The 14,502-nt window shown below is 43.3% G+C and overlaps 1 protein-coding gene across 2 annotated transcripts in view; it reads right to left on the reverse strand.

Moving 5' to 3' along the window:
- The window catches only part of LOC146174891 (uncharacterized), a 134,595-nt gene that overhangs the window by 75,192 nt on the left and 44,901 nt on the right, over positions 1-14,502 (reverse strand). For both annotated transcript variants that reach the window (XM_084583241.1, XM_084583240.1), the window contains exon 5: positions 9,330-9,379. In XM_084583241.1, the coding sequence (XP_084439367.1) occupies positions 9,330-9,379 (50 nt within the window). The remainder of the gene's footprint in view (positions 1-9,329; positions 9,380-14,502) is intronic.

Consider the following 14,502-nt stretch of genomic DNA (forward strand, 5'->3'; position numbering starts at 1 on the left):
CCTGAGCACCACACCTGGTACCTGGACATAAAATCACCCATGTGTGCCTAACTGAAAATAATCTTGCTCGTTGAAGGTTGCCGATGGTATGGCCATATGATTAGCTGCTGCTAGCTGAGAGGGAAGTATGATGTCATTGTACTCAGATCTAGCATAACATTTTTCTGCCTGTGCAAAGTAAATTTCTAGTACTTGCTCAATTGCTCATTGCAGGCTGACTGTAATTTTTTTAGCTGAACAAGCATGCACTGCATGATTAGGAGAACTTCTTTTTGAGGTTGAAGGTGTTTATTTATTATAAATTAAAGGCGCCAAAACAATGCACGCACACAAGAAAGGAACGGGACACAGTTCCACTCACAACTGATTTATTGTGCAGAACAAAATACATATATATCTCACTGCCAGCGCATGCGCAAGGAGCATGTTCAGCTGTATCACATTCAGCATTATGTAATTTAAGATAAGCAATGTTCAAGAAATACTTTCTCAGAGAAAGAGGCTGTGGTATGAGGCATCGGCTACAAATAATAAAATGTTCCAAAGGGGTTGCTCCTACATCGGACAAACCGGCCGATGTGTTAATGAGCGAATCCGGAAACATAAACGTAACATAGAACAAAATAAAGATGGCCCCAATATTCCAAAGCATATCAGATCCTGCCCTTCAGGCACTTGTGAACCATGTTTTTCTGATGTGCGCATTCTTGCAAGGAGTGGCAATACAATAGCCAGAGAGCTAATTGAAGCGTTATATATCGGAAAGAAAGGTAATTTGTGCGTAAGTGACACGTGGATCAATCGGTATAATGATGAGAAAGCGTTTCGTGAACACATCCTATCTTAAACGACATGATGCTGAATGTGTTCCTCGCGCATATGCCATCAGTGAGATATATATGTACTTTATTCTGCACTATAAATCAGTTGTGAATGGCGCTCTTTCCCGTTCTTCTTTTCTTGTGTGTGTGCATGTTGTTCTGGTGCCTTTAATTTATAATGAGCACTGTATGAAAACTATTCCTTTGGTACATTACAAGTAAGGCAATTGTTTATACTAGAATGCAGCAAGCAATAAAAGCTGTGAAAACTAAAAAGCTGGAACTTGAAATAGTATGGTTATTGTAAACCATAAAGGTGTGTCTGGTTCTTCACTGATCTTGAGAATATTATATGCGTACACAACCTTGAGAATATCTGCGTTGTACACATCTCCCTCAGTTAGCTGATTGAAGATAGCGTGATTCTGTCAGGGCAATGATTTCTTTATTCTGACCGCAGTAATGTATGTGTGCCTGTAACTGGTGTACTGCAGAAAAATATTCTTTATTGTGTACTTTAATACCATCCAGCTTTGAATGCTTAGTAATCCAAATTGTGTATTGCAGGAACTTTCAAGGATTGTTTAAGAATTGAAAGTTCTGGAGCCTAAACCATCATATTTTCAGGATCTGTAATTCTATATAAACGCTAAGCATCCACCGGAAGTTATCGGTTTGCCGGAAGCAAGTTTTTCCTTCCAAATATCTTTCTTTTGTATCTGGAATGGATATTATTTTGCATGTATGTTTATCATCCCTATGTCATAAGATACTGCATGCCCTTGCAGGCGCAAATTTCTGTTGCAAAATGCTCTAAAGGACGAATGTGTGGCAATAGGTATTCAATATATACACTAGAACCCCTTTATAGTTAAGCCATGGGCCAGCGAAAATATTTACTATAGTAAATATTTTCGCTGGCCCATGGCTTAACTATAAAGGGGTTCTAGTGTATATATTGAATACCTATTGCCACACATTCGTCTTTTAGAGCATTTTGCAACAGAAATTTGCGCCTGCAAGGGCATGCAGTATCATGGTCTGTACTGTATCAGTGGTCTGTGATGACATGGTCCTGAAAGTGCTGTCTAGAAGTTAAATAGGCACTTGCTGAACCCGTTTTGTTGCTTAATGAAAAAAAAAAGAAACCTAAATACCTTCCATCTTGCTTTTATCAACTCTTTGTGTGATGTTTTCATTATAAAATTTCTCTACATCTTGTGGAAGTACCTCTGAAGCATGAAGATGTGATTACAAATGCGACCAAGTTCGATTTCATGTAAAAACTAAAGCCTTGCATGAACATGGTGTCCCTTTGTGCTCTTTCTGTCTTTTAAAGGGCAATAAATGATAAATTCGCATGACACTCAAGTGCTGTAAGACCGTACTCGCTGCACCTCCACTTTCTGCCACCACTGCCTCATGATTTGTGCTGCACACTGCAGTGAATGTTGACCGATTCCTTTCCTTTCCCTATTTCTTGCTGCACTTTACTCCTTTACTTTCCGAATGGAACACGCCGCCTCCTTGCTATGTTTGTAGACAGCTTTACTTTTTTCTTCTTCGCGTTGCGCGCTTTCCCTCACGGCTCAGAGGCCTCTGTAAAGTAGGCTTGTTCTGACTACTGCTAAGTCTAGTAGTAAAGCCACCTAAACGAACACTCGGGGTTATTGGGGGTTATTGTGCTGTTTTCAAATACTAAAAGTCTTGGCCTCGCGATTCTAGGTAGTGCGCGGGAGTCGTCGCCATGGCGAGAAGCACTTTAACCGATTTTTACCAAAAACATCTTTACTGTAAAGGGGAAAAACGTACACTTGCCTATGGAAGATGAACTGGGACTTCAGTTTCACTTTACTATATCAGAGTTTCTACTATATCCGAGTTTACTATAGCGGGGTTCTGTATTTTGTACTCAATCATAAAGAGCACCCACACTTCATATATGTGTTTGGATAACTGTTGAGAAGGTGAGTTTGGATCTTATGGTGATATATGCTTGTCTTCTGTGCAGATGTCATTTGTAAGACCCACGGGCCAATTTCCTCAACAAACTGTTCCTGAATGGTTGTTTCCTGCAGGGTGTCCAGCTTACTGTCTGGGCCATGCACTTCCCCAGCCCCCTCAACCTCATCACTTGATCCATTGACCCTTCACTGCCAACTACCATGCTCAACACAGTCAACTGCTATTTTCCATCCATGGTGGACACTGCCCTGGAATGCACCCATGCTCAGCTTCCTATTCCTGCAACACCTTTCGCACTACCAGGCTATAGTACATCAACCCTGCTCAACATGTCCAGCCCCTTCCATCATGACCAATGCACACCGCACCTCATCACCTCTCCCTGCACTACCTGGTCATGTGCTGCTTAGTGCCCTGTTTCCAATTACACCTACTAGCCTCTCCCATATTAACCCTGTACCCAATGCCTCCTGCACTGCATTTTGGCCCTCTGATGTCCTTGGGGTATATGAGCTCTCAATAAATTATTTTTGGAAAATATTTTGATTGCCTCATCTAATTGTATAGTTTTTATGGCTCCTTAGGGAGGTGACATGCAAGGTGGTATTGGGAAATGACTGCATAAGCCACAATTGTCAGACTGACAGTTAAGCAAATGGCAGCAGTAAGGGGCAAGGGTGAAATAACTGCATGGCTAAAGGTGGCTTAAGAGTGGCAGTGCCAGTGCCACGTGTACCGATGAATATTTGTTGCATGCGAATAAATACCAATATTTGATACTAGTGGCACGGCCAGTTTATTTAAATGTCACATGTGCCAATGAATTCTAGTGGCATGCCAATACGTGACAGTAGGGGCACGGCCAGCTGATAGCCTATGTTGGCAGAGCCAGGACAAGTGCAATGTTGGCAGATAAGCCGGACCAATATACAAAAATGTAGCAATTTCTCAAGACACCAGTGTTACGCCAATGTTGGTACCAATTTTTGTCGACGTTTGCCCGGGTTTGGTGCGATGTTGGTGTGCTGCCTGGGTAACTCGTAGCACCGCATCAAGGCCTGGTCAAATTACATACAAACTCCTTGAAACCTCAATGATACACCACTCTCCCAACTCACAGCTTAATACAACCAACACTTTAGGGACGACCTTTACAAGCATCTTGAAACACGCCGCAATCACATTCATTCATGATACAAGAAAATCCCTTTCCTTATACCCCTAACCTACACCCCATTTCTCTTACAAGCTGTAGCGACAATTACTATGAACATGGAATACTTAGACGACTTCAACCTGAACTCGAATCTGCCGCCTTTTTTGCTCGCAATCAATTCGGTTTCAGCCCGCATAATTGCACTCAAGACATTCTACTACACCTGAAAGAGACCCTCATCAACAAGACCTGTTATAAACAGTCCACCCGGAGTTTACTAGCCCTTGATGTATAAGGGACATTTGACAACATCAGCCGTCACAATGTTCGGTCTACCCTTGCCACAATAAATGCGTACTACGCACCTGACGCTACTTTGATGCCACCCTATCCAAACGCACGGTCTGTATCACACTATGCTTCTACAACTTACGACCATCCACATACCCAACCGAGGAACACCACAGAGATCAGTGCTCTCACCCATTCTCTTCACATCGCTCTAATTCCCTTAGCCCGGATATTCGAAAATTTGTGCGATCTTCTACAAGCAACATACGCAGACATCACACTGTGGACTACTAAGGGTTGCCCTGGCCAAGTTGATCATACCTTTCAACTCGCTACGGATGCCATCAACGCATACACAGGCTTTAAGCCCAGCGTGTGGACTACAGAAATCTGATCTCGTCATCAAACCTTCTCCAGCCTCCCAACCATCAACGTATTCTTTGACAATGCTCACATTTAGAAAGTGCCACGAGTCCGACTGCTGGGTCTCAACAGTCAGCAGGACACGAGAGCCACCCACACTATGCACGTCCTGCAGAGCCTGCTCTACCAACTCAGATATCTCATCCGCCATATTTCAAGCCGCAATTACGGCATCAAACAAAAGAAAACTTTAAAATTCGTATACGACCTCGGCGTTAGCCGACTAGCCCACCACATCCCTCACCACCCCCTCACCAAAACCCATCTCACTAAACTTAATGGCTTTTACCACTCAGCTGTTACATCTGCCCTCCATTTACCTTCTCATCATTAGTATCATTCGGCTTCTTCAATTAGGCACACACGACTATTTTGAGGAAGTCACAGAGACGCACCTCTCTAGCATAAATCGTCGACTCCACACAACACCAACAGGCAATCATCTCCTGCGTTCAATTGCCTACAATACCCCTTATACCCCACCTCACACTCATCCCCCTGCTTAAGCGGAGCAGCCTCCTAGACTCGCACCGCTCCCTCGAAATATGAATTCCAAACTCCAAATATGTCGTTGCGTTGCCCGGGTCCATATCTTTCTAAGCAATACTCTGAACGACAAGATACCATCTGCACGGATGTTTCACATTATTCAGACAATCCTCACATCTGCACTGTCGTGTTCACGGACATTCACCGCTCAACATTCAATGCGGCATCGTCGAAACCGAACACCTGGCCATCTTAATTGCCATCGCACGCATCAATTTGTTGCAGATTTAGCAAACTACGATATACACAGACTCGCAAACAGCATACCGATATCTCGTGAGAGGTGCCCTCCCTCACTCATCTGCTAAAATACTCGCTACACTACGCAACCCTCTCAATCCCATTAGCATCGCAAGGCTACCCTGGCACAAGTACACCCTAGAAAATGAGCGCGTTCATGCGTTTGCCCGAGAACTGAGCTTCCGGGCGGCAGCGGATGGCCTCCCCATACCTTCAGTGCACCCTTTCAAATATCTTGACTACATTACAATTGCTCACCATTGTCGTCGTTGCTGCGTCACGTACCCGCAACCACACCATACTCTCAAACACATCGAAAGCACACACTGGCCACAGCTCTAAGCACATTCGTTCCCATCTCCTCGATTTGCCCACATCTTTGATCCCCTGGTCTTCCCACAATACTGCCAAACTTGCAACGCCACCCTACCCACTCTCTACCAATACTTATGGGGATGCCCACATCACATCCGCCTTTCACCCATCAATAACGCCACCCTCTCCAAGGAGGCCGCCCTTCTCACCACGCAACCTGTGGGTTATCTACAAATGGTAGAGCAAGCCAAACTAGATGGAGCGGCCACAGAGCTAGTCAACTTGGGCCCTAATGGGAGTAACTGCCTTATTTTCAATAAATCATGTTTTTACCTCCTCCTTCATGCGAAAATGACAAGATCTTGATTCCACATAAATGTCTTCAAATTAGCCAGAATTCTACAGTTCGAGGCATTACTCTAACTAAAACAGCGGGAAATGCAATTTTATAATTATTAAAGCATTGGTTAGAACCCTTTAAACCACACACATGCTTACGAGGGAACAGTGGCTTTGTATGCTCATTTGTGAAATCAACACCAGGCTAGCCTGAAGTTAAAAGAACATTTTAGATTTCTCTTTTTGTCGAGTCTATATTTTATTGCGTTGCAGACAAAATTCTCACTCTAAAAAGCGTTCTGGCTCTAGTCTCGCAGGCATGGAAAAGGTCGCGCCTTTGTTTTCAGTGTTCTTTCTTAGAAGGCGATGATTGGTTTGGACTACTAAGCGATAGATAACTTCTAGTATGTTGTTGTGTGTTTCGACGCAATAATTCTGTCTGGGCGGGAGCAAAATAGGTACCTACAAGTCGAAGATCACTTGTCACTCCACGCTGCGGCTTGTGTGCGTCTTTTCTCTTCTGTCCAACAGATTACTTGAAAGGTGGAAAGCAGCATCGTTTACGAGCCTGATTTCTTTTTTTTTAAGCGAAAACCTGTAATGGCTGATGCTCGCGGCCACGATAGCATCCGTCCGGCCGTTCATTCCTAATGATTTGATAAAGTCCTCAGTGATGTAGTAAGTCGTACCTTGCAATAAATGACGACGTCATCAGGGGTGTAATGTGTCGTACTTTGAAAATAATGATGACGTGTCAGTGATGTATGCCGTGCCTTGAAGCTACTGATGACGTCATCAATAGTGTAGTATGCCGTGCCTTTAACTTAAAAAATGATGTGTAATCAGGGGTGTAGTATATCGTACCTTGAAATAAATGTTGACGTTATCAGTGGTGTAGTATGTCGTGTCTTGAGATTGTTGATTGCATCATGGATGGTGTAGTATATCGTATATTAAATTATTGATGACGTCAATACTGATGTTGTATGTCACAACTTTAAATCAAAGATGACGTCATTAGTGCTGATCCGGCCGGGGATTTGATCCAGGCGTCCGTGCGGCGCCGTTCATATGTGGCTTCTTCGAACAGCGCACCGCACAACATACAGAATAAGACGCAGTACAGCACGCATCAGTGACGTTTTAAATTGTGTTACAAGGTAGAAAAGGCGCAGTATATATCATAGTTCTCCGTGGACCATTTAACCGAGCCGTAATTAATAGGAGGAAGATGGGAGTGGAAAAAAAGAAAGAGGTGCCGCAGTGAACGGCTTCGGACCACCATGCAATAGCACCTTTCGTTTCAGTGCAGTTACGTAGTCCAAAGTCACCCCCCCCCCCCCCCCTAGGCTTTTTTCTGAGGGGACTTTGTTTTTGGCTTTAATTCTATCTGTGGACACCGTCCACTAAAAAGACGTGAAGTATTCACCGTAGTGATTACCTGAGTCTCAAAAAAATTGCTTAGAAAGTAGAAGATTACGTCCCCTCTCAAGCCAAGCATATTTTCCAGGGACCAGCGTGCCCGACGAGAACATGTCGTGTGAACTCTTACATAAAAGCATGGTTCGTGGGGTTTAACGTCCCAAAGCGACTTAGGCTATGAGAGATGCCTTAGTGGAGGACTCCAGAAATTTCGACCACCTGGGGTTCTTTACCGTGCACTGACATCACAAAGCACACGGGCGCCTTGCTTTTCGCCTCCAGCGAAAAGCAGCCGCCGAGGCCGGGATTCGATCCCGCGTCCTTGGGAAGAGTAGTCGAGCGCCGTAACCACTGCACCACCGCGGCGGGGTCTTACATATAAGCCTCGCTGCTGAAAGTGCAGGGTGCGTTCTTTTCCTGAAATTACCCGTTTACCACGGACAGGCTAGTGTGGTGGGTGCATGAAAATATCAATGGAATATGAAGAGAATATCGGGACAAATTCTATTGAAATATCCTACTCATGGATTATGTCAGAGTAAATTGAGTCTGGAGTTCAGTTGAATAAATAAATTAGCAGTCCGACCTGCAATAAATAAAATCAAGAAAAGTCTATCACCAATCTCACTACTGCAATGTCGCACTTCCTGATCATCGTTCAATCAGACTTCTGTGTTTTGCTATAGCTTATTTCAAGTTAGTGCTCGTCCACGCACCTGTACTGACGCATGCCAACACGAGCAGTCCTTCAACTTTTATTTCTTGGATTATTATCGAAAGCTTCTTGCGCTATTATCTAATAAACGAGAGGAGTGCTCACCCAAAGTATAGAAAACAAACATTCAGCCAAGGCGCCACAAAATAAGCCTACGAATAAATACAACAATCCTCTGCTGTCAGGCGCTCCTTCATTTCTGTTTACATGTCATCATGCAGGCAGGTTTTGACCTGTATTACCCACCGCATTCATAGCGTTTCCTTCACGAAACAATTTCCTTCCTCACAAAGTTTAGAGAAATTTATAGTTGTATTTTATTTCTCTCGAATGTGTGCCCTAAAGGCGACGAGGCAGATGATCCTAAATGTTCGCGCGTAGTACGAAACGCTCATCATCATCATCGGCCTGACTTACTCAATGCAGGGAAAAGGCCTCTCCCATATTCCTCCAGCAAACCCGGTTTTGTGCTAGCTGCATCCGCTTGACCCCAGCGATCTTCTTAACCTCATCCGCCCACCTAACTTTCTGCCGCCCCCTGCTATGTTTTCCTTTCCTTGGAATAAGGTTGGTTACTCTAACCGACCATCGGTTATCCTCTCTTCGCACTGCATGTCCTGCCCATGCCCATTTCTTTTTCTTGATTTCCGCTAGAATGTCAGAAATTTAAATTTTTTCTCTGACATACTCTACACGTTTCCTATCTCTTAATGTTACCCCTATCATTTTTCTTTCCATAGCCCTGTGCGTTGTCCTGAACTTACGTAGAACCCTTTTCGTTAGACTCCAAGGTTCAGTCCCATAGGTAAGTACTGGTAACATGCAACGGTTGTATACTTTCCTCTTAGTGATATCGGTATACGAAAAGCTATTTATTCGTTAAATGTAATATTGCAACCAGAGAATGGTGTGCGAAATATGACGATAACAACGTCAGTAACAAATGCAACTTCCACTTAGCTACAAGTAACTCAAATCAGAATTTTCCCCCATCGCGAATAGAAACGACCATAGGGGACAGTACCTGTTATTGCGTTTTGCCTTCACGAGCATTACCTGCTCATATTTTATGCATTCCAAACAGAGCACTCACCTGTCTGTATCTTTGATCGCATGTGGACGGTGGCTTGGCAATAGGAGGAGCTGCATGTGGTAAAAATAAAAAGGCCTTAAGGTGTAACAACGCTTAATTCGTTGAAGTTAATGCGTAAATAAAATAGCGCGCGGGCTATGAATGATATACATCGACCTAACTTCAAAGCTATTTGTCACTTTTTTTGTTATTTTTCAAAATGAATGTACAAACTAATTTCTTACCTCTGCAAACCTCTCACAGTTAAAACGGAATTAATCTTTGGGTGCTGATACGACATTAGAATGAGTGAATGGTGGTTTCAAAGTTTCACATGCTTTCGGAAGATGTTTTAGTAAAGATTTCGTATCGAGTGAGTCTGGAGGGTCTCTACATGACCGTCGAAAATAACGTGGAACTTTGAGATAAAGAAATGACAGGCATCGTGCAGCCAGTTTCTGTCAAACTGAGATGCCTGAACATCTACTTGGGGGTAAATATTATTGTACATATCAATTTTGCCTACGTATGAATTATAATAAGTGCTTTAACAAAAGTGGGCGCAATGGTAACGGGTGACTTGGGGTAAATGTTCAGTAATTAATTTATAACTGCACCGTATTCGCAGAAATAACAAAAGGTGAATAAGGACAAAGGCTTGACTGTTCAATATGTGTTCTAGAGTAACTCTTTTTTAACAAATTGTAAGTGTTAAACAAGGTTTACCTTTGAATAACTGAATTTTCTGAAAATACTGAGAATTATCACGTTTTCGAAATATGAAAGAAAATGGGAACACAAGATCGTGTATGTCATGGTACTGTCACTGTCTGTCATGGAATTAGTGCGAGCATTATAGGAAAGTTCACGTCTTTTGTCGTGAACTTGACAGCCGTGACAGTTGACAACTTGGCAGTTGACAGCCGTGTGGTGCGGACGCGTGTTCCATCGCTCCTCCGATTGCACGTGGCTACCGGAAACGGACGGACTGGCGATAGCGGGAGCTTCCGAAGCGTCAAATAGATGAGTTCTTTCTTTTATCAACTTTATTTCGTTTTCAGATAGTTAGGTTAGGTGCAGCCAAAAGAAAAGATTTTAGCTCTTGGTCCTAGCGGCCTAGTTTTTCGTGCCGGCAGCTAGGTTTTCTTGGCGTTCATTATTTAGCTATCTTGTTTAGATAAATATTTTTTTTCTAGGCTGTTGGCATTCGCAGAATTGGTTTTTAACGCGTGTTTGCTAGTCGTTTCTTGTGTCTTCTTTTGGCAATCTGTATATTCTGAGAATTCGTAACAGATATAGTTCAGTCGATGAGCGCTTAAGATGTGCAATCAAAAGAAGGTAAGTTTACTAAGTTTGAGGCGCAGGTTAATCTCAAGGAAACTCGTTTTGACTCTGTAGGTGAAGCGGAACGCAGCGACTTTTTGTGTAGGTGTTGCGTACTGAGAGCGCGTCTAGATAGATTTGATCAAGAAAGGGGCAGTTTAGTGTCTCGTGTGGATGATTTAGAAAATGAAGTAAGTTTGTTAAGAGCGGAAACTCAGAAACTGCTTGGACAGCTTACACTAAAAAAAAAGAAGGGGCCGACTTTATCGTTGGAAGCAACGAGGATGAACATTCCAATGCGGGCCACGTGGCTGGGGCCATCACTGGCATGGAAGGCATAAGCAAAGTATGTCAGGCGGATCCGAACCGTCAGAGATATTTAGAAGTAGCTAAGACGCCGGAAAAAAAAAAAGAAGTAAGGAAGAATGAAAATTCCAGAGATAAGGACACAGACAACCGAAAGCAGGAGACTACAGTTGGGAGAGGGAGAGAGAAGGCCCAGGTGCTTATCACCGGAGATTCTAACATGAACAGGTGCAAGCGAGATATCTTGGAACGTGTAAGGGGTGATAAGAGAGTGTTGGTTGGAGCCTTCCCAGGGAGAACAAGGAGGGCAGTGCTAAAGGAGAGTAAAAATAGGCTGTTGAAAAATTCCGCAGAGCGCACTATGGTAATAGTAGCCGCGGGGCTAAACGATGTCCTAAATGGTGACGCTGCAGGAATGGTGGAAAGTTTAGCTAAGGGAGTTGACGAGATCAGGAAGATAGCACAGCATACGCAGATAGTTGTATGCACAGTACCAGAGGTGCTAGAATTGAACGGAAAGATCGAAAAGGACGTGGTGACACTTAACCAGGACATAAGAAAGTTAAGCCTGGAGAAGCGTTTCGAAGTGGTTGAGGTAAACAGGGAGGTACATAAAGCAGGTTTTGGTAGGACTTTTTAGCGAGATGGCATTCATTTTAACAGAAGGGTGGGAGCAGAGATCGGCTGGCACCTGGCAGGCAGGGCTGTAGCTTTTTTAGGGGGTCCGCGAGGACTCCGTGCACAGAGGTAGTCAGAAGTGAAACAGAAGAAAGTGTAATAATTGAGGCTGAGCCCCCAAAAATGGCAAAGAGTAGGTCGAGAAAGAAAAGTACAAAAAAGAAATTTAACACTAGGATCAGCTACATAAACATGCAAGGAGGTAGAAAAAGAGCGAAATGGCTAGAGATAGAACAACAGTTGAAGGATGACAAAATAGGTGTGTACGCTCTTTGCGAGGCTCATCTCAGGGATCTAGAAGATCCGCCGTTTATAGAAGGCTAAGTCTGGGAAGGGTGCAACAGAACGAGAACGGAAAAAAAAGGGTGGAAGGGTAGGTATGTTGATACTCCAGGGAACAAATTGGCAAAGAATTAAATCATCTTGTAAAGAGCATATCTGGGTTTCAGGAACAATTGCCGGCATAAGGACATGGCTAGTCGGTAGTTTATTTAGAAACAGGACATCAATGCAGGCAAGAAAACAGGGATCTTGTTGAATGATATAAGCCAGTTTGGAAACGGGGCCAATATTATTCTACTGGGGGACATGAACGGCCACATCGACGATCTGGATGGATATACGGATTGTAATGGGAAGTTAATGCTAGATTTTTGTGAGCGACACGATCTGGTTATAGTAAATAGAGAAACAAAATGTGAAGGCCAAATCACTTGGGAATTCCGAAACAGGCAGACGACCATTGACTATTGTCTATTGTCGCAGGAAATTTATAGCAAGGTCACAAAAATGGAAATAGACGAAGAAGGAGAGTGTAGTCTGGGAAGTGATCATAAACGTATTATTCTGCAGATGGGGCCCTTGATGAAAAGAGAAATGGAACTTAGACAAAACGTAAACGCAAAACTAAACGACGATCAAATAGCGCAGATAGCAGCAGACATAGAGGGAGCAATAGAGAAAAGCCCCATGGAAGACTGTGATTATGAACACGTAGAACTACTCATAAGGAGAAAAATTCAGGAGGTTAAAGTAGCAAACCGCCGGAATGGAAAGAGGAAGCCACGGAGCTGGGGGAATAAGGAAATCAGGGAATCTATTGAACAACGACGGGCTGCTTCAAGGAAACACCGAGTGGCAAAGAAATCACAGGTATCTCAGTAGGAAATCGACCAAAAATGGGAATCATATTGACAAAAGAAACTTGAGGTACAGGCCCTCGTTCAAAGTAAAATAAAGCAGTCCACCAATCGCTGGATTGCTGACATACACGATGCCACTAGAGGCGGAGCAAGAAAATTCTGGAACCATATAAGCTGGCTAGGGAAGAAGAATCAAAGAAAGTAGGATCGGATTCAAGATAACAAGGGAAATTGTTTAAAGGGAGACAACGCAGTGAACTACATTACATCAGTTATAGCCGAGTCATTTAAGAGAGACGATAGGGCAATCTCCGCAAATCAGGAAGCAACACAAGGTAGCAGAATACAAAGCAGCTTAGAATTGACCAATCTAAACTGGAAAAAGGCAGAAAACATATTCCTAAAAACACATCTACAGGAATAGTTGTAATTCCGATCAAGCTGATTAATGAACTCGGTCCAAAAAGTAAGGAAACGTTGTTAAAAGCTCTGGAAACAGTCATAACGAATAAGCGCATTCCGGACAGCTGGCGGCAGAGTAAAATGAATTTGATTTATAAAGGGAAAGGAGACAGGATGCATATAAAATCCTACAGGCCGATTACCATAACATCTGTTATGTACAGGTTAGCCATGCAGGCGGTGAAATTAAAGGTGCAAGCATGGGTAGAAAGTAACAAGATACTCTGAGAACTTCAGAACGCCTTTAGAAATGGTAGGCGCTTAGATGATAGCCTGTTCGTGCTTACCCAATGCATCGAAATATCTAGAGTGGAAAAAAGACCTTTGTATTTGGCCTTTCTGGACATAAACGGGGCATACGACAACGTAAGCAGGGAACTCCTCTGGAACAAATCAAAATAAAAAGGTGTCGGTTATGAGATAATAGAGTTCCTACAGGAAATATACCGGGATAACAAAGTAGAAATTACGTGAGAATGGATAAGAAGTACGGAGGATGTCAAAATATGCAAAGGATTAAGACAAGGCTGTCCTCTATCACCGGTGCTGTTCATGCTTTATACGATAACCTGGAACGGAAGATACAAGACAGTAACCTAGGTTTTAACCTGTCATATAGATTGGGTGGAAAGGCGGTAGAGCAGCGCCTCCCCGGTTTGATGTATGCAGATGATATTGTGCTGCTAGCTGAGAGTCTGGAAGAATTGCAAACTCTAGTTAAGTATTTCGAAGACGAAGGGGACGCTCTAGGCTTCAGTTTCAGCGCAGTTAAGTCGTTTCTGATGATTTTCAACGGCTCAACTGATCAGGGTCTTAAAATACAAGGCCTAGAGTAGCAGAATACCTAGAGTAGCAGAATACAAATATTTGGGGGTATGGGTAAACGAAGGATTGGCATACATTCGAAAGCATGAGCAATCACCTAAGGCCAAAGGCGAAGGAATGCCGGGATAACGAAGCATAAGGCATTGTGGGGATACAATAGGTATGAGGTTTTGAGGGGTATTTGGAAAGGAATTACGGTGCCCGGACTTACTTTCGGAAATGCGGTTTTGTGCCTAAAATCAGAGGTACAGTCGACATTAGAAACAAATCAGAGATCCGTTGGACGATTAGCACTAGGTGCCCATGGCAAAACTACGAATGAGGCGGTAAAGGGAGATATGGGCTTGGCATCTTTCGAAGTGCGGGAAGCTCAGAGTAAAATATTATATGAGGAACGTCTGAGGAAATTGAACAGTAACAGACGGGCAGCTAAAGTATTTAAATACCTGTACCTAAAA

The sequence above is a fragment of the Amblyomma maculatum genome, chromosome 11, assembly GCF_055883805.1.
Source record: "Amblyomma maculatum isolate TAMU_Amacu chromosome 11, ASM5588380v1, whole genome shotgun sequence".
NCBI classification, from domain to species: domain Eukaryota; kingdom Metazoa; phylum Arthropoda; class Arachnida; order Ixodida; family Ixodidae; genus Amblyomma; species Amblyomma maculatum.